This window comes from Fusarium fujikuroi, chromosome FFUJ_chr01 (genome assembly GCF_900079805.1).
Source record: "Fusarium fujikuroi IMI 58289 draft genome, chromosome FFUJ_chr01".
Classification (NCBI taxonomy): Eukaryota; Fungi; Ascomycota; class Sordariomycetes; order Hypocreales; family Nectriaceae; genus Fusarium; species Fusarium fujikuroi.
Window position 1 is genome coordinate 1529667 of NC_036622.1, and position 18358 is coordinate 1548024.

Below are 18358 nucleotides of genomic sequence, written 5' to 3' on the forward strand. Positions count from 1 at the left end.
TACCCGTTCCGATTCTCGAAGAAAAGAACTTGAACTTCTTCTCAACTCCAATTGTGCCCATCATGTCATTCCGCACCCTCAGAATCGGTACAGCACGCCACCGCCAACTCGGTCCAATCTCTAGCTAATATGTTGAATTTCAGGCCTCATCCCCGGTGATGGCATCGGCAAGGAGGTCATCCCCGCCGGCCGCCGCATTCTCGAAGCTCTTCCCGCATCTCTTGGCCTCAAGTTCGACTTCGTCGACCTCAAGGCTGGCTTCGAGACCTTTGAGCAGACCGGCGCTGCGCTCCCCGACAAGACCGTCGAGGTTCTCAGAAACGAGTGCGATGGTGCGCTTTTTGGAGCTGTGAGCTCGCCTACACAGGCTGTCAAGGGTTACTCATCGCCCATTGTCGCTCTGCGAAAGAAGCTTGACCTCTACGCCAACGTCCGTCCCGTCAAGACTGTCTTGACCGCTGCTAAGCCCATCGACATGGTCATTGTCCGTGAGAACACTGAGGATCTGTACGTCAAGCAGGAGCAGACCCATGAGACTCCCGAGGGCAAGGTTGCCGAGGCTATTAAGCGCATTTCCGAGAAGGCTTCGTTCCGCATTGCTACCATGGCTGGTGACATTGCTCTGCGTCGTCAGAAGATCCGTGATGCTGGTGCCTCTAGCATTCACAAGTCTCCCCTTGTCACCATCACCCACAAGTCCAACGTCCTGTCCCAGACCGACGGTCTCTTCCGCGCTACCTCCAAAAAGGCCCTTGCCGATCCCAAGTTCTCATCTGTTGCCGTTGAGGAGCAGATTGTCGACTCTATGGTTTACAAGCTCTTCCGTCAGCCCGAGGACTACGATGTCATTGTAGCTCCTAACCTGTACGGTGACATTCTCTCCGACGGCGCTGCTGCTCTTGTCGGAAGCTTGGGTCTCGTCCCCAGTGCCAACGTTGGTGCGAACTTCGCTATTGGTGAGCCTTGCCACGGCAGTGCCCCCGATATCCAGGGCCAGAACATCGCCAACCCCATTGCTACTCTCCGATCCACTGCTCTGATGCTCGAGTTCCTCAACGAGGAGGAGGCTGCTGCTAAGATCTACGCTGCTGTTGATGGTAACCTTGAGGAGGGCAAGCTCCTGAGCCCCGACCTGGGTGGCAAGGCCACTACCGAGGAGGTTGTCGCTGACATTCTCCGACGCATGTAAAATGTATAAAACACCAAAATTCGGTAGCTAGATCAGATATCCCATGATGTATGAACATGTAACGATAAAGGTAGTCTTTGGATACAGCTTGGAAATACATGTGAAGACTCGTTTGGTTTAAATACTTGGAGAGAATCGTATATGGTATGCCATTTTCCATCCGTCCTTCTAAATACCTCCGTCAAAAGAGGTGCCCCTATCCAGCTTCTACAATTCATTTGTGTATCGTTGACTTCCAAGCCTCTACCAAGAAGTCGTTTTCATATGACGTTATATTACAAGATCGTGCACCCATTCGTGTGTGTTATACAATAGCATAGATGACATCGTCTACGCTTAGGCCAAATTACATCACTGATGTACTGGGCCATGTTGCATCTTCAGCTCCAGTGACTAGCTTATTTGGTTCGCTTAGCCTCGAGCTCAGCCTGATACTTGGCGACCAGTTCCTTTCTATAAAGTTGTTAGTGCTTACTCTTTCGCAATGATGCAGATATACATACTGAAGATGAGGAGGAGCAGGGGCGTAGTGGCTAAATTCCATGCTGAACTCGCCCTTGCCCTGAGTGGCAGCACGAAGCTGAGAGCTGAAGCCAAACATGGCGTTCAGACTGCAGTCACAGATGAGTGTGAAATCCTCGCTACCAATATCGGTATCGTGGATTGTGGCATTACGCTTGTTCATAAGCATAAGAATGTTACCCTGAAACTCATTGGGGGCAGTGATAGTGGTCTTCATGAGGGGCTCGAGAACCTGACCACCAGCATCGGAGAAAGCCTTCTTGAAAGCCATCTGGGTGGCCAAGTTGAAAGCATAATCGGAAGAATCGGTAACATGAGTAGCACCATCGTTGACAACCATCTTGGCGCCGATAACCTTGTGTCCCAGGAGAGGACCCTTCTCACAGACAACATCGAAGCCCTTGGCACAGGCAGAGAGGAACTTGTCGGGAATATGGCCGCCAACGACCTGGCTCTCATAATGATTCTCATCAGGCTTGTCGTTAGGCTCAATCCATCCAGCAACACGGGCGAAGTCACCAGGACCACCACTCTGTCGCTTCAGAAGGTAGTCATAGTCGGCTCGTCGGGCGATTGTCTCTCGGTAGGCGACACGGGGCTGGCCAGTGACACACTCAGTCTTGTACTCGCGTCGGAGGCGTTCCACATAGACCTCAAGGTGCAATTCACCCATACCAGAAATGATAGTCTCCTCACTCTCAGCGTCAACGTGGACACGGAAAGTGGGATCCTCGCGCTGGAATCGATTCATGGCCTTACTGAAGTTGTCGGCATCACCGGTTCGCTTGGGCTTGATGGAAAGAGACATGACAGCATCAGGGACGAACATGGAAGACATGGTGTAGGGAAGACCTCCGTCAGTGAATGTGTCACCGGAGGCACAGTCGACGCCAAAAACGGCGCAAATTTCACCGGCACCAACCTCGGAGACATCCTCCATCTCATTGGAGTGCATACGGACGATACGGGGGATTCGAACCTTCTTGTCAGTTCGAGAGTTGAACAGGTAGGTACCTTTGCTCAGCTTGCCCTGGTAGACGCGGATGTAGGTGAGTTGACCATAATTATTCTCCTCGAGCTTGAAGGCGAGACCGACAAAGGGAAGAGAGTCATAGGGAACTAGCTTAACAGTCTTCTCGCCCTGGGACTTATCCAGACCAGTGTTCTCAATTTCAGAAGGGTTGGGCAGGTAATCGCAAACAGCGTCGAGCATAGGCTGAACGCCCTTGTCGGCAAGAGCAGAACCCATCATGACAGGAGTGAAAGTTCGGGCGATAGTAGCACGTCGGATAGCGGCCTTGATCTGAAGGTTGGTAGGTTCCTGCTCCTCAAGATACAGTTCGGCAATTTCGTCGTCGACATCAGCAAGCTTCTCAATCAGAGCCTGGCGCTTCTCCTTGGCGAATTCCTGGAGAGGGCCGGGAATCTGGTCGGTAACGCGAACCTTGGTACCACGGGGACCCTCGAAGTACATAGCCTGCATGTTGATGAGATCGACAACGCCCAAGAACTCGTCTTCGGCACCAATAGGAATCTGAATAGCGGCGGCAGGAATCTTGAGCTTCGTGTTGATCTGTTCGACTGCCTTCCAGGGGTTGGCACCCATGCGATCCATCTTGTTGACAAAAGAGATTCGGGGGACATTGTAACGTTTCATTTGACGGTCGACGGTGATGGTCTGAGACTGGACGCCGGAAACAGCGCACAAAATCATGACGGCGCCGTCAAGCACTCTCAGGGCTCGCTCGACTTCGATTGTGAAATCAATGTGACCAGGTGTATCAATCAGGTTGAAGTGGTAGGTTTCCTCTTTGCCGTTTTCCGTTTTCTTCCAGTCGGCGAAAGTAGCCGCAGACTGAATAGTGATGCCTTTTTCCCTTTCGAGCTCCATGGAGTCCATCTTGGCGCCAACGGAATCCTTTCCTCGAACCTCGTGGATCGAATTGATTCGGCCGGTGTAGAACAGGACTCGTTCACTGACTGTTGTCTTTCCACTGTCGATATGGGCCTGTTTAGTTCTTGTTAGCAGAAGGGGGTGAAATGGTGACGGCCATTGATCATACAGCGATGCCGATGTTGCGCACACGAGACAGGCGCTTGGCCTCCTCAGTGGACATGTTGGCGGCGACATACTCGGGTGTTAAACTGGCAGCATCTTCCTGAGCTTTCTTGAGACTAACTATGATATTAACATTGTGTTCAGCAAGCAAAGGGGAGGGGCAATCGAGAACTCACGCTTCTTGCGCCGCACTGCAGCTACGCTTGGTCTGACTGAAGGCTCGTCGACTCTCCCACGCGGGAGCGGCTGCTGAAATAGTAAAAGAATGGCTACCACAGCTTGGCTGCTGGGTGCCGAGGATCAGACGGCAATTGAGCCATCTGGCAGCCCATGTTGCCCTCATCTTGCAATCTTGGACTTCAGCAAAGAAGTTGAGGAGAGGGTTGCCAATGATCAACGGTCCATTGGAAACTTTTTTCTTTGGTGTCGGGATTAGCAGGATGGAGGTGTAGCGCCACATGTGTACGTAGTTCTGATTCGCTCAGCGCTTAATTCCCGCCATCAACGGCACTGTAACTTGAGTGTGGGCGCCTCAGCCGAACGCCTCCATACCTTGACATGAATGGAATAAGACAACGTCTGAACGTTCTATGAGAGAAAGTTAGCCAAGCACATGAACACAACATATTCTTTTGTAGTTATTTAAGGGTATATCTTGAGTTGTTGAGCATTGACTATGCGTCTCATCAGAGAGCTGCCAACATACAAAACTGCCGTCAGTCTGCTGAGGTTGAGGCCTCGGGAATTTCCTCGACTTCAGATTTGGATATATATGCATCATTAACATTTGCATTTATAGGTATTCTTTTAGGCTTTCTATGCCATTCTTTTACTGGTATCATTTGTGTAGTCTCATCACCCATTGCGCCCTTTTTGTATCCTCATTACCAACGGCTCCGTCCGACCGTTAAACGCCAAAATCAGCCCATGCCAATGCAACCCTTGTTCAACGCCAGTGTCATGAACCTGTTAGCCTCTGAAGCAAATGACTTATGCAATGCAGCCAAAACTCCGTAGACAGTGTCATCAAAAAATGCTCGAGAGAATCCCTCCGCCTGCAAGCATAAAGCTCATAGTGGTAACGACCAGCGCCAAAGGTGTTGTCCCGGGGGCAAGCAATGATCCCGCGTTGTCCTCGTCATCATTTCCATTTGAGTCTGATTCTTGAAATCCTTCAGCAGCAGTGAAGTTATGACCTGGGACTGTTGGTTTTTCGGTTGCTCTGTGCTGATTACTTGCTGCCGTTGCGGATGGGATGGTTGCCCCATAGCTCTTGAATGGGACTCGTTTGCTTTTCGTCGAATTGAAATCAGTAGCAGCAATTCCAACTTCGTTATTTACTAGGTCATAGACGACATAGGCGGATCGCAGAAAAGTGTTGCCAAGTAGGTACAGATCGTTGGTGTCGTTTTGTATACCAAAGATACATATGTTCTCGCCCTTGTACGCGCCTGATTCAAAGGCTGGCATATTGGCCGCATCACTGGTCATGGTAAGAACGAGCTCATCCATCCCTACGCTGATGCTAGGACCGTCAGGGCCTGCGAACCCAAATGTGAAATTCCCTTGGTTCCTGCCGTAAGCACATGGTAGAACAGCTACCCCATAGTACGGTGACCACACGGCACCAACTTCTTCCCAGATCTCATGGGCCAGATCTTGGGGAAGGTAGCTCAAGGTGGTTCCAGAATCGAGAACGGCCTGAATAGGGAAACTATCTGAGGTAAGGACATCGCTGCCGCTGGAGCTAGTGGCGACCAGTGAGGTCAAGGCCACGATGAAGTGGTAGTAATGGCCATCTAACTTTTGAATGTCGATTCGGTGCATATCGCCGACGTACTTTGCTGTGTCAACCCCTCCGAATAGAATGCTGCCGGCTTTGGCGTCTAGGTCGTTGAGCCACACACTGTAGGCGATAGTATTGATATAGCCTGCTTGGTACATCGCAACAGGAAGGTTGGGATAAATAACATCTGTGGTGCTGCCCGATGCCTCGTTCTTGGCGTAACCAACGCCAATCAAGCCATATGAAATGTTAGTCTTGATAGCCAGTCCCATGGTCAGATTGTTGATGACAGCGCCGTCCAACTCAAAGTGATCTTCAAAATAATCGCCCTTGACATAACTGTCATCTACAAAGGTGATGCCGAACATTCCAGGCGCGACATGTTTGAATGTCTTGGACTTATCGGGGTCAACTGTAAAATCGTCAGTAATGAAGCATAATACTGGGCAGGAGTGCCATCTTACAGCTTCCAAGAGGGCAACCACTTTTTCCATTCTTGTCGTCTTCGCAGATATCTGCACAGTTCCAGGGAACCCATACATCACTACTCCCGGTATCGAGCTGAAGGGTAATGTTCTGAGGTGGATTGCCGATCGTGACATCTGTAAAGTAGCCTCCTTCAGATCTGTCATTACTTATGGCCTCTTCATATGTCGTTTTGGCGCGACGGGCCAAATGTGGTTGAGGATGGCGACCCTCGATGTTCCACTGGATGGTTTGGGCTTGCACAAGACCCAATGTCGAAACCAGCGAAGCACCCACAAGGAACGACTTCATCGCAGCCACGAGGGAGAACCAGGCAAAAGCCAGGAAGAGATGAGTTCAGGAATGGCGTTGAACGGGGTAACGCCACCCTCCTCCATAAGGCGAATAGGCTCGGGGCCAACCAACCGAGATGTAAGAATACTGTAAAATGGCAAGTGCCGTTTGTGTGTGAATAAGTAGGTGAGAGAGTAAGAATTTGAGACGTGAGTTGAGTTGATAGGTATCAGTTTGTTTGAAGGGCGAGGTAGTGCAAAGAAGCGCTTAACAGCTAGTTGATAAGTTAGGTTGGTTGCACTAGGGCATAAGACACAGCAGGATGTCGCAAGAAACGCCAGCCAAAGAAACACAGGGTAAAAGACCCAAAGTTAGGACAGATGTGGTGGATCCTAGGACAGCTGCAACTGTGTGTATGTAAATGCAAACTGATGAAAGAGGGGAATTCTGGAGAATATAAAAAGAACAAGGGTGGAAAGGAAAACGAAGTAACGAATCAGGGTTAACAATGAGCGAAAGATTGTCGATTGACAGGAGATGATGGATGAAGTGGAAGAAACGGCACGGGGGGGCCACGCAAGCTTGGTACATAGCAAACGATGAGCACACCCGACCAGATCAGACTCGGGACTTTCCCACTTGGATCACTACGGAGTACCTAGTAGAACTATTACCAACTTGGGAACTTGCCTCTTGACTTGAGTGCGTGCACGCTGTAGCGCCAAGATGTCTCGTTGACCCTTGCGCTAAAAAAGGGTGAGTCGTCAGCGTCTCTCTGGGCTGGGATGATGAGCAGAAACAAAACATAAGACGCAACGGGCTTGTGGTAGTGGCCGTTTCTGTCTCGCGCTTTTTGTCACCCCTCAGCTACCAATCCCCAAGGATCAGTGGGATGCTGCGCTAGGTGGGCGGGTACTAGTTAGTTGTTTGAGGCTTACGAAGCCCGGTGCTAATTGATTATTATGTCAGTTCAAGTACGATCGGAAGCGTCGAAATTTCTACTGCCCTAACTATCTCACTTGTCAAAGTTACCATGGATCGTTTTGACTTTACACCTTGCTTCTTGTAGAAAGGTACGGCTATCGCGGCGTGTTGTAATCACCGACTCGAAAATTACATACAAAACATCAAAACTCTTGGTATCTCTGGATAATACGAGATTTGCACATGCTCGCAGGCCAAGAAGAGCTGCCAAGTAATGATCATCGTCACTATCGAATTAGAGTGCAAGTTTGGAGACTGTACCTGGCAGATCAATTAACATTCTGAAAGCAAAATGGTCGATCTGTCAGTCAAAATCGTTGGATTTGACCCTTGTCTCCTGTCGTGTAGCAATCAACACTTGCATTCTCCCACTTTCCGTGTTGCCGTGCGAGTATTTGCACAACCCGTAGAACATTACCTACCGGCTGACGACGACGCCTTGGCCAAGTTGAGTTGTAAATGCCGCTGATCCGTGCAACTCGGGGTCACTTTATCTAATGCAGTTCGATATGAACCAAATGCGAGATTCAGTGGAAGCAACTGTGTTACCTCTGGACTGCCTAACTATAGTAAGTTTGCGTCGATGTAAGTACCCAATCGCTTCAACCCCTTGACTAGAACATGTTTCTCACAGACATACCCCATTCTTATATATCCCTTAAAGTCCTCGTCGTTCCCAAAGCATTTCGAACCTGCCACAAACAGGTCATTGTTCTTGCTTAGCAGGTCCAAGCAGAAGTTAGCATCGTTTATAGGTTGGCCATTCTTGATGAAACGAACAAATGATGTCGTCCCGCCCGTGGGCTCTGCCCAGGAACAGACTGCCTTATCGCGTCCGATAAACTCTTTGACCAGTTTCGCATTGTGCCTCGCCAGTGTCAAGTTGCGATCAACTAAAGAAGGGAGAACTGCTGGCGATAGGGCGTATTTCGCGACCTGGTCATCAATCTGGGAAACGCTGATTGTGGTGTAGTCTCACGCGGCCATAATGGCTGAGATGATGGACTTGCCCTTGCTTGCAATCCAGCCGACCCGAATCCTAGCCAAAGCACATCCTTTAGACATGGATCCTGTCGTGATCGTTCTTTCATAACACAAGGTCGTAGCAGACTTCAGAATGTCAATTTGACCAGAGACCCCGCCATGAAAGAGTGGGCGATAAACTTCGTCAGAGAACAGGATGATGCTTTTCTCCTTTGCTATTTGAGCAATGCGCCCCAGTTCACTGTTATGTATAGGTGCACCGGTGGGTTTGTTAGAATTGTGTATAATGATCATCTAGCACAGCAGTAAGTAATCATCTCTTTGGACGGCCTGAAAACCTTCACCTCTGTGTTCTTTCGGATGAGGTTGATGAGGTTGATCAGCTCATCCTCGTTGGGAATGAAACTCTCTTCTTCCTTCAGCTTCCATAATGAGACTTCAGCTCCAATGCTTCGCGGAACCTCATATAGCTGCGGGTATGTCGGATAAACACAAAGTAAGTGATCATTTGGCCCAACGAGGCTATATAGGGCCAGGAAGTTGGCACCGATCGCGCCTCGTGTAACAACAATATCTTCTGCAACAAGTCTTGTGTCTTGGTGCTGCACTGTGCAGCTATTCTCTCTCTCAATGCGTTGGAACTGGGAATAGGGCCTTATGTGAGTTTGAGGCTTGTATCAATGGGTCCTTGTGCTTTGGGGTCTTTGCACATGTCGACCAAGTCGTCAATCGATACAGACACAGCACACGTCTCAGCAACATTCATTACCCCAGTTGTCTCATACTCGACCATCCATTGTTCAACAGCGAAAGGTGCAATTCGAACTATGCTGAGGAAGCCTTAGAGTTGGTCAGATTCCTTGGACTGGCCGATTTCTATTCTTGTAATAATTATTTGATGGCGGTGTCGGCTTTTAAATAGTACAACTTCATTTTAACTGATTCAATGCTGACTTCAAGGTCAAGCCCCACATTCACACGTCCTTCTGTCTCGAAGCGCCATTCAACGTCATAAGCGCCTTTTACTTTGTCAAGCTGGGCGATTAACTATAGATTCACTCATCTGTCGGGGAAACTAGTCATGATCACTGTCATGACGTCTATGAATACCTCGTCGAGCATATTATGAAGTGGTGGCAGTGGTACGAGTCATGATGACAAGCTGCTTGAGAGTTTCCCCGCAAAGCTTGATCGAGAACGACAGGGGTAAAATCTGGGGATAGCACCGCTCATAAAACCTCAAGGTAGCTTCCACCATATCGCGGGTATCATTCACATTTGAATACCAGATCAAGTATCATTCTACATAGTTCACCTTATGAACCATGTGCAATATCTTCAGGTCCCTCAATCCAAGTTAGTTAGAAGGGTTGTATGGCGAAAGCATCCGTGGGTAGCGTTCTCAGGCGGTCATTATCATAGGCCGTGGTAAGGCGTCATGAGACAATTCGATATTCGCTATGACATTTCATGTTTCAACTCAACTTTTAGTTTTTGTATATTTATAGTTAGGTCAATCAAGCACTGCATGTTACATGGCCGTACCGATGTAACAGGGTCAGCATGCATGTTCACGACATGTCATCAATCCCGTCTGAGGCGGAAGAGCAGTTTGTGACCTGGCGCAGTATTCCGATACTATATGCGCAATAACTGTTATCCCTGATACGGGATACGAATATTGATGATTCTGCTGCGGTACGGTATACGGTCTATAAAACAGAATGAGTTGGAATAAAAAAATGTATTGTGAAAAATAAGAAGCATAGGGTAGCGAGACTTATTGAGGGAGTAGGTAAACACAAGCATTCACAAGCTGGGAAAACTTGAGAGGATAAGACCTTCGACTAATAGTGAGCAGTAGATAATATGTCCGCGTTATCGGCTCAGTGATGGTCGATGGTGAATCATGGATATTTACTAATGTATAGTCATGAGCACAGTTTGAGATCAAGACAGCCAGACTTATCATCAGCTCCGGTTAGTGACGTCAGACCTATACCTGAAACACCAATGCGTGTCAGCACATGGGATACCCTCATGATAACTGTATTCTCGTTCCATACATGCATAGAAGGCTTGTCATCAGGGATATTTGATACGTGGGCAAGACAATTCTTTCCATTGGCCGATTCCGGCTCAAGAAGTGAAGTTAGTTGTCATGCCCCCATACATACGCTGTTTTCGATAACCTGATAGCTCTATCGAGTCATAAGACCCATATTTAGCGGCTATGCCAGCCACTCATAATTTACCCTACGGCCAGCTGCACGTCTCCAGTACCTGCCTAAATGGAACGCGGGGCGCCACTCTTCGGTGGAACAGCTTATCCTGGTCGCGCTCATAAGCGTCGGTTGTTCAACAACCCAGCCTCCAACATCAACATTGTTCTATCACCAGACTGCATCGTGTTTCCATCGCTGCAGTTATGGCTCCTTCTTCTCTGAGGAGCCTCCTATTGGGAGCTCTGGCTCTTTGGCCTGGTCTGGTCATGGCTTCCCAGAACTCAACTTTCTCTCAGGCCGATCAACTACGGGCACAGCTAGCTCTCATGGGTGATCGCCCAGATGGCTGTCCTCCTTGGTGCGTCAATGCGATCCCGAATCCCCACGAACTTACATTGCCCATACTGATATATCTGTAGTTTCAATTGTCTCCTTCCTGCACACACATGTGCTCAATATGCTGGCTGTAACGAGTTCAACGGAAAATGCGCCTGTCCTGAGGGATTTGGCGGTGACGACTGCCTCGAGCCACGTGCGACCTCCCCCCGTTATCGTCAGCTAAACCTCGACTGACTTTGTCTATTAGTGTGCGGCTCACTTCCCAAGGGAAAGGACCGCCCAATGCGATCTGGTGCATCATGCGATTGCGACGAGGGCTGGACTGGCATCAATTGCAACGTCTGTACTGACAATAAAGCCTGCAACGCACTCATGGAAACCGGCGAAGGCGGTGTCTGTTACCAGAATGGTGAGGTTGTGAACCACAACTATCAGATCTGCGATGTCACCAACGAGAAGATCACGTCTTTGCTCGGCAAGCAGCGTCCAGAAGTCACGTTTACTTGTAAACAAGAGGATCAGACTTGCGATTTCCAATGTGTGTTCAAACCTTCATCATTCGCGCACGCTGCTAACCTTGATGTGAAGTTTGGGTAGATGCTATCGAATCGTTCTACTGCCATCTCTCCGAATGCGATTCGAGCGCCGATTGGGAGGAAGAGAAGAACACAACTTCCTACAAATGCAATAAGATCAGCTGCAGCTGTATTCCCGATCGGATGCTCTGCGGAAAAGATGGATCCATCGATCTCACAGACTTCCTTGACCAATCCATTCAAGGCCCAGGGCGATTCGAATGTACCCAGAAGCATGGCGGTACTCACGACTGTGCTTTCAGAGAACCCGAGATGGATGCCTTGATTCTAGCCCTAATTGGCGACTCCAGCATTCTTCTTAGCTGCCACGCTGGTGAATGTCTCTACGAGACAGAGGTTCCAGGATATAAGCGTCCCGTCAAGAAGATCAACACACCTCTTATTGCCGGCGTGATTGCGGGCTGCTCTCTCTTCTTGGTTGCTGTTATTATCTTGACATGGTATCTGTCAAGGCGTAAGTTGAGCTACGGAGCCATTCGTTTGGAAGACTCAGATGACGAGAGTACGAAACTGATGACCGACCACAAACCCGCTTCCCTCTACTTTGACGATGTTGCGTACACTTTAAATGGTAAACAGATTCTTACTGGAATCCGTGGTATCTGCAAGCCTGGAGAGGTCACCGCCATCATGGGTGCGTCTGGAGCAGGAAAGACAACATTCCTCGATATTCTCGCACGAAAGAACAAGCGTGGGCAAGTCCATGGCAACTTTTACGTCAATGGCGAGAAGGTCAACGATAATGATTACAAGAATGTTGTTGGGTTTGTTGATCAGGAGGACACCATGCTTCCTACTCTTACCGTTCATGAGACCATTCTCAACAGTGCTCTACTTCGACTTCCTCGCGACATGGGCCGTGCTGCCAAAGAACAACGTGTGGTTGAGGTTGAAAAGGAACTCGGCATTCATCACATTCGTGATTCCCTGATCGGTTCTGAGGAGGGCAAGGGGCGTGGTATCTCGGGCGGTGAGAAGCGACGTGTAGGAATTGCTTGCGAACTGGTCACCAGCCCTTCGATTCTGTTCCTCGATGAACCGACCAGTGGTCTTGATGCGTATAACGCGTACAATGTGGTTGAGTGTCTCGTCACTCTGGCGAAGACATACAAACGAACCGTCATTTTCACAATTCATCAACCTCGATCCAACATTGTGGCACTCTTTGACAGACTCGTGCTGCTAGCACAGGGACGCACCGTTTACTCCGGTCCTTTCAGCCAATGTCAAAGCTATTTCGACGAAATTGGCTACGAATGCCCCCCTGGCTTCAATATTGCTGATTATCTTGTTGACCTTACCATGCATGCTGGCAGCACTCAATCCGTTGATAACGGTACTGTCGGCCTTGACAATAACAGTGTTGGGCCAAGCAGCACCCGTGCTATCAAATCTGTGGCAAGCATATCAGGCACTACTTCGGGAGACGACGACGCCAGCTCAAGCCGACCTCAAAATCGACGTAGAGACTCGGTCAAGGTTCGCCAGGATCGCGAGCTCTTCACACGTAGAAAGACGGTTGACACTGCAGCCTCCTCAGATGCTGGTGGTGAGGACAATGGTGCCTATCGCCTTCATCAAAACCCTGTCGACTCTACTCCCGCAACCCTCCTTGACGACCCTCATGACTTGCCTCCAGCAGCAGCCACTGGCACGGACCTCGACATTATGACACGTGCATTCATCCACTCGGAAATTGCTTCATCAACACACGATGAGATCCAGCGTGCCATCCAGATTGCGCAAGATGCCAATGGCTCCAACGCAAATGGCTACACTGTTGAGGGACCCAATGTTCATGTCAGTGCTGTTGGAAAGGGCTATGCCCGAGTTGGCTACTTACGTCAGTTCATCATTCTGTCTCAGAGGACTTGGAAGAACTTGTATCGAAACCCGATGTTGATGCTTACTCATTTCGCTATCGCCATCGTGCTCGCTGTTTTTTCAGGATATCTCTTCTATGGTCTTACGGACGACATCCCCGGCTTCCAGAACCGACTTGGTCTCTTCTTCTTCCTGCTCGCTTTGTTCGGCTTCAGCACACTCACAAGTCTCAACGTATTCGCCACCGAACGTCTTCTTTTTGTTCGCGAACGTGCCAACGGTTACTATGCACCAGCCACTTATTTTGCGGCCAAGGTACTGTTCGACATAATCCCTCTTCGAATTGTCCCCCCCATCCTCATGGGTTCCATAATCTATCCTATGACCGGCTTGGTGGCAGACTCAACGCACTTCTTCAACTTTATATTGGTGCTGGTACTCTTCAACATGGCTGCTGCGGCTGTTTGTCTCTTTATTGGAATTGTTTGCAAGGATGGCGGAGTCGCGAACTTGATTGGCAGCTTGGTCATGCTTTTCAGTCTTCTTTTCGCTGGCTTCCTCCTGAACCACGATGCCACTCCTAAGGGTGCTCTTTGGCTCCAGACGCTGTCAATCTTCCACTACGGCTTCGAGTCGCTTATTGTCAATGAGGTTCTTCAACTTACACTCGTGGACAGCAAGTACGGACTTGATATCACCGTGCCTGGTGCGGCCATCCTCAGCTCCTTTGGATTCAACAATAATGCCATGTGGCCTGACATCAGGAATTTGGGCATTTTTGCTGCCGTCTTTATCATCTTGTCTTACGCGGCTATGCATTTCTTGCTCGTCGAAAGACGATAAACCAGCATAGAGGGATTGGCCATTGTATAGGGTCTCAGAGTTAAAGGAACGATGCAACTATCATTGCTTGCGGTGATAATATACACAGGATGAGGCATACTGGGCGTTTGGTTGGATGGGGGCACATTCTCGTTCCGTCATGGGTTATTGTATCAAGTCTCACAATATATGTAGAATCGCATTCTAAAGAACATTTTGAACGCACACATGAGTCCGTGGTAGACCGCTTGAAGACGTGATATTTGTCATAGTTACAGAAATACATGAGTACAAGTTATTTTTACAAGCCAACGGGCATGATCTATTCCATCTTTCCACCAGTGAACTCTTCGGCAATTCTCTTCTGTCGCTTGACGGAGCGGTCGTACTCGGTTTCGTAAAAGTCCATAATCTTGGTGGATACTCCTGTTGTTGTTTCCAACATGTTGCCAATCGATGTTGGCTTGCCCCAGACGTCCCATGTGTTCTGGGCTGAACCATATCGGCCGATGTCGAAGCCTTGCTTGTGGAAGAAGTCTTCGGCAAATATGGTGTCGATCTCTTCCTTGAGCTCACTCTCATTGACAATGAAGTTGGAGGCATTGATGTAGAGCTCCATCAACGCATCGCGGCGAGCCTCGCGCTTAGCTTCCTCAATGGCCTTGACCTTGACCCGGCTCTCTTTGGCACGAGCGAAGCGTTTAGAGTCAGGGTAAGTCTTGGTGTCCAAGACTGCCTTCAGCACTGTGCTACGGGTGAGGCGATCGTCCTCTCGTTCTGGGGCTTTAACAGCCCGGTGGTTCTCGAGAAACTTGTGGCTCACACGCTCGTTCTGAACAGCATCACGTCGGTTCCTTCGTACCCAAAGTTCCTTCAAACCAGTTTCCAGGTTCTGCCGACGGGAGTTGGCCATTGTTTGCTTCCATTCTTGTGTCTCGTTCATGGGTTTTTGCTTGTGGGCCGGCTTAGGAACGGTTTGCTTGATGTAATCGGCTCGAATCTTGCGGTCACCCTCCATACGAGGGAAGATCTCTCGAGGTACAGGGAGATGACCTCTGACCCGGGGAAGCTTCTTCTCTTCGGACTGTGGTGGTGTAGGCAAGCGGATATATGAGGGAGACTCGGGAGGGACTTGTTCGAGAGCATGAGCCGAAGTGGAAAAGGCTCTTGAGGCCACGAAGAACTGACGAGCAGTCGCCCTTGGGCATGAAGCTGTGAGGCTAAAAGGCATTTTTAGCAGAGCCTCGGCCAGGTTGAGCACTGAGGAGCTCGAGTTGAATCGCAATTGACGCCGTACCGCCGTCGTCAAATCGCCTTCTGCAGAATCAATCGCCAGCCTGAGAAAATCGACGTCGGATCAAATTTGCGGATTATTTGGTTCCGCGTGTGAGACCCCTGGCATTTTGCGCCCCGCCACCAACCACCGCAGGAAGTTAGTGGGGCTCTTATCCTACTAAGAAAAAAAAAGTTCTAAAGGAATAAATTTCTGGATTGTTCAACCTCTTCCTCTCTCTTTGTCTTTCTTTGTCGCCAGTATCCTCGACCAACTTCCGCCAATTTTTTCGCCATGGGTACTGGAAAGAAGGAGGCCACCCGGCGTGAGCGCCAGGGTAAAGGTGGTGATGGTCTCAACAATGTCAGAACTAAGGGAGAGAACTTCTATCGCGATGCGAAGAAGGTCAAGCACCTTAACATGTACAAGGAGGGCAAGGCGCAGAGAAACGCCGAGGGAAAGATTGTCAAAGCTGCGTCCTTTCAGTCGCGCGACGTTCCTAACGCCCGCATCGAGCCGAACCGCAAGTGGTTTACCAACACCCGAGTCGTCTCCCAAGATACCCTCAACGCCTTTCGTGAGGCCATGGATGAGAAGGCCCGCGACCCCTACCAAGTTCTTCTCAAGTCAAACAAGCTGCCCATGAGCCTTATCAGAGATGGAAAGGACACCGAGAACGGTATCAAGCAGCACAAGGCCAAGATGACCGTCGAGACCTCCCCCTTCGCTGAGGTCTTCGGTCCCAAGGCGCAACGCAAGCGAGTTAAGCTTGGTGTTAGCAGCCTGGATGACCTTGCTGGTGACACCGAGAAGAGCATGGATACCTATCGGGAGAGGTTGGAACAACAGAAGCTTCTCAGTGGTACATCTGGTGACCCAGAGACTCTTGGAGACACTGATAAGCCTCTTACTATGTCGATTGAGCCTGTTTTCGATAAGGGTCAGAGCAAACGAATCTGGAACGAGCTTTACAAGGTCATCGATTCTTCAGATGTGGTTATCCACGTTCTCGATGCGCGAGACCCCGTTGGAACAAGATGCCTCAGCGTTGAGAAGTATCTCAAGGAAGAAGCCCCTCACAAGCACTTGATCTTTGTGCTGAACAAGTGTGACCTGGTCCCTACCAGTGTAGCAGTAAGTCTTTTCTCTCTCCATATCTTCATTTCCCTCCTCCTATACCCCAATGTTCTTTGTCAGGATTTGTCCCTTTATGTACCATGGGACCTGTCTGTTATAACATTGGGAGAATAAACGCCAGTCTCGACTGTCGTCAACGTCTTGTTGTTCGGCTGATGTGTGCCGTTTTGGTTACCATCATGAGTCAGGCCAAGTGTCCGATTGAGTTGAAGTCTGCCTATGCCATTAACCAATTGCGGGGCATCGATTGCATACTTCTTAGTGATGACACAAACATCTTGCCCCCCCTGGAATTAATGTTCTTTATCGTTATAACGTTGTTCGAATACTAATTCGATGCAGGCTGGATGGGTTCGTAGTCTCTCTAAAGAGTACCCTACTCTTGCTTTCCACGCTAGCATTACGAACTCTTTCGGAAAGGGTTCTCTCATTCAGCTACTTCGACAATTCTCCTCCCTCCATTCTGATCGAAAACAAATCTCTGTTGGACTAATTGGTGGACCCAACACTGGAAAGTCCTCCATCATCAACACTCTCCTCAAGAAGAAGGTCTGCACTGTCGCTCCTATCCCAGGAGAGACTAAGGTCTGGCAATATGTCAGCCTGATGAAGCGGATTTACCTAATAGACTGTCCTGGAATTGTTCCTCCGTCAAGCACTGATTCACCCACCGACTTGGTCCTCCGAGGTGTCGTGCGTGTGGAGAAGGTTGAGCACCCTGAACAGTATATCCAGCCTCTGCTGAACCGGGTCAAGCAGCACCACATGGAGAAAACATACGAGCTTAAGGGATGGACAAACTCTACAGAGTTTCTTGAGCTCCTGGCCCGCAAGGCTGGACGACTTCTCCGTGGAGGTGAGCCTGACTTAGATGGTGTAGCAAAGATGATTCTCAATGATTTCATGCGAGGCAAGATTCCATGGTTCACACCTGCGCCAAAAACTGAGGGTGAAGCGGACGGCAAGGTTGGCAACCGTGAAGGTAGACTTGGAGAGATGCCTCGAAAGCGAAAGCAGGAAGAGACCGTTGAAGATGAAGATGCTTCTGCCGAAGCCCAGCTTCAACGAGAGGCTGAAGCCGCGGAGAAGGCTGAGCAGGAGAGCCCTGATGGTTCCGATGAAGAATCAGAGTTTGAAGGCTTCGGCAGTGACACCGAGGAAGCACGATCAAGAAAGCCTTCGTTTGGTGCTACTGTGGATGGTGAAGATAGTGATGGTGATAGCGTCGACGATGATGTGATATCTATCGGTGGCTCTGAACCAGAGGATGAAAACAAAGAGGAAGAGGCACCTGCAGCTAAGCAGAGTAAAGGAAAGAAGACAAAAGGCGGTCCTTCAAACAAGAAAAGGAGGACATGATCGGCCTGGAGTCGATCAAATTATCATGGTCTTTGTCTTCATTCGAGGTACTTGCTTGCACATCCTCAACTAAACCCTTAATGATACCCACGTTAATACTTGCACACCTTGAGTTTCGGTCTCGCAGTGATATGGCATCTTAACTAAGACAAGCAGAATGGCTGTTGCCTTTATCTTTAATGCCGCTGAGCCATGCCTTGGCAGCTCTTACTATAAGTCTTCTAATACGTGCCACTTGTTCAAAGACTGAGCTAAGGCGTAGTATTTGGAAAACTAACAATTGACAACATACAAATCAAGATGAGGCAAAGAAAAGACCAAGAAGGCAAAAAGATTGCCTCCACACAGGATTGAACTATGGACCTTTGCATTACAAGTGCAACGCTCTACCACTGAGCTATAAAGGCGTCTTGCTAAAATAAAGTCAAGAATGAGATTACAAGACGCCCCATGCAGAGAGAGGTTATGATTTTGGCAAAAGGATCAAAAGGATTGCCCCC

General features: G+C 49.2%; 6 protein-coding genes; 3 read left to right on the forward strand and 3 right to left on the reverse strand.

Annotated features, from left to right (window-relative positions):
- Positions 1 to 62: 62 nt before the first annotated feature.
- On the forward strand, positions 63 to 1189 carry FFUJ_01596 (related to 3-isopropylmalate dehydrogenase; the record flags this gene model as incomplete). XM_023576950.1 has 2 exons in its annotated part: positions 63 to 87; positions 144 to 1189. 2 exons carry the CDS (start codon positions 63 to 65, stop codon positions 1187 to 1189), a joined length of 1071 nt encoding a protein of 356 aa, XP_023423987.1.
- A 398-nt stretch (positions 1190 to 1587) lies between these two features.
- Positions 1588 to 4230, reverse strand: FFUJ_01595 (probable translation elongation factor EF-G, mitochondrial; the record flags this gene model as incomplete). XM_023576961.1 has 4 exons in its annotated part: positions 1588 to 1642; positions 1693 to 3719; positions 3775 to 3886; positions 3947 to 4230. 4 exons carry the CDS (start codon positions 4228 to 4230, stop codon positions 1588 to 1590), a joined length of 2478 nt encoding a protein of 825 aa, XP_023423988.1.
- A 566-nt stretch (positions 4231 to 4796) lies between these two features.
- FFUJ_01594 (related to acid proteinase PEPI precursor) lies at positions 4797 to 6333 on the reverse strand (the record flags this gene model as incomplete). XM_023576972.1 has 2 exons in its annotated part: positions 4797 to 5968; positions 6021 to 6333. The coding sequence occupies 2 exons, from the start codon at positions 6331 to 6333 to the stop codon at positions 4797 to 4799; spliced, it is 1485 nt and encodes a 494-aa protein (XP_023423989.1).
- A 4378-nt stretch (positions 6334 to 10711) lies between these two features.
- FFUJ_01593 (related to ABC transporter protein) lies at positions 10712 to 14110 on the forward strand (the record flags this gene model as incomplete). XM_023576983.1 has 4 exons in its annotated part: positions 10712 to 10866; positions 10928 to 11040; positions 11095 to 11385; positions 11436 to 14110. The coding sequence occupies 4 exons, from the start codon at positions 10712 to 10714 to the stop codon at positions 14108 to 14110; spliced, it is 3234 nt and encodes a 1077-aa protein (XP_023423990.1).
- A 301-nt stretch (positions 14111 to 14411) lies between these two features.
- On the reverse strand, positions 14412 to 15320 carry FFUJ_01592 (uncharacterized protein; the record flags this gene model as incomplete). Its single annotated transcript, XM_023576994.1, has 1 exon — positions 14412 to 15320. The coding sequence occupies one exon, from the start codon at positions 15318 to 15320 to the stop codon at positions 14412 to 14414; it is 909 nt and encodes a 302-aa protein (XP_023423991.1).
- Positions 15321 to 15656: 336 nt separating this feature from the next.
- FFUJ_01591 (related to GTP-binding protein) lies at positions 15657 to 17858 on the forward strand (the record flags this gene model as incomplete). XM_023577007.1 has 2 exons in its annotated part: positions 15657 to 16496; positions 16842 to 17858. 2 exons carry the CDS (start codon positions 15657 to 15659, stop codon positions 17856 to 17858), a joined length of 1857 nt encoding a protein of 618 aa, XP_023423992.1.
- Between the last annotated feature and the right edge of the window lie 500 nt (positions 17859 to 18358).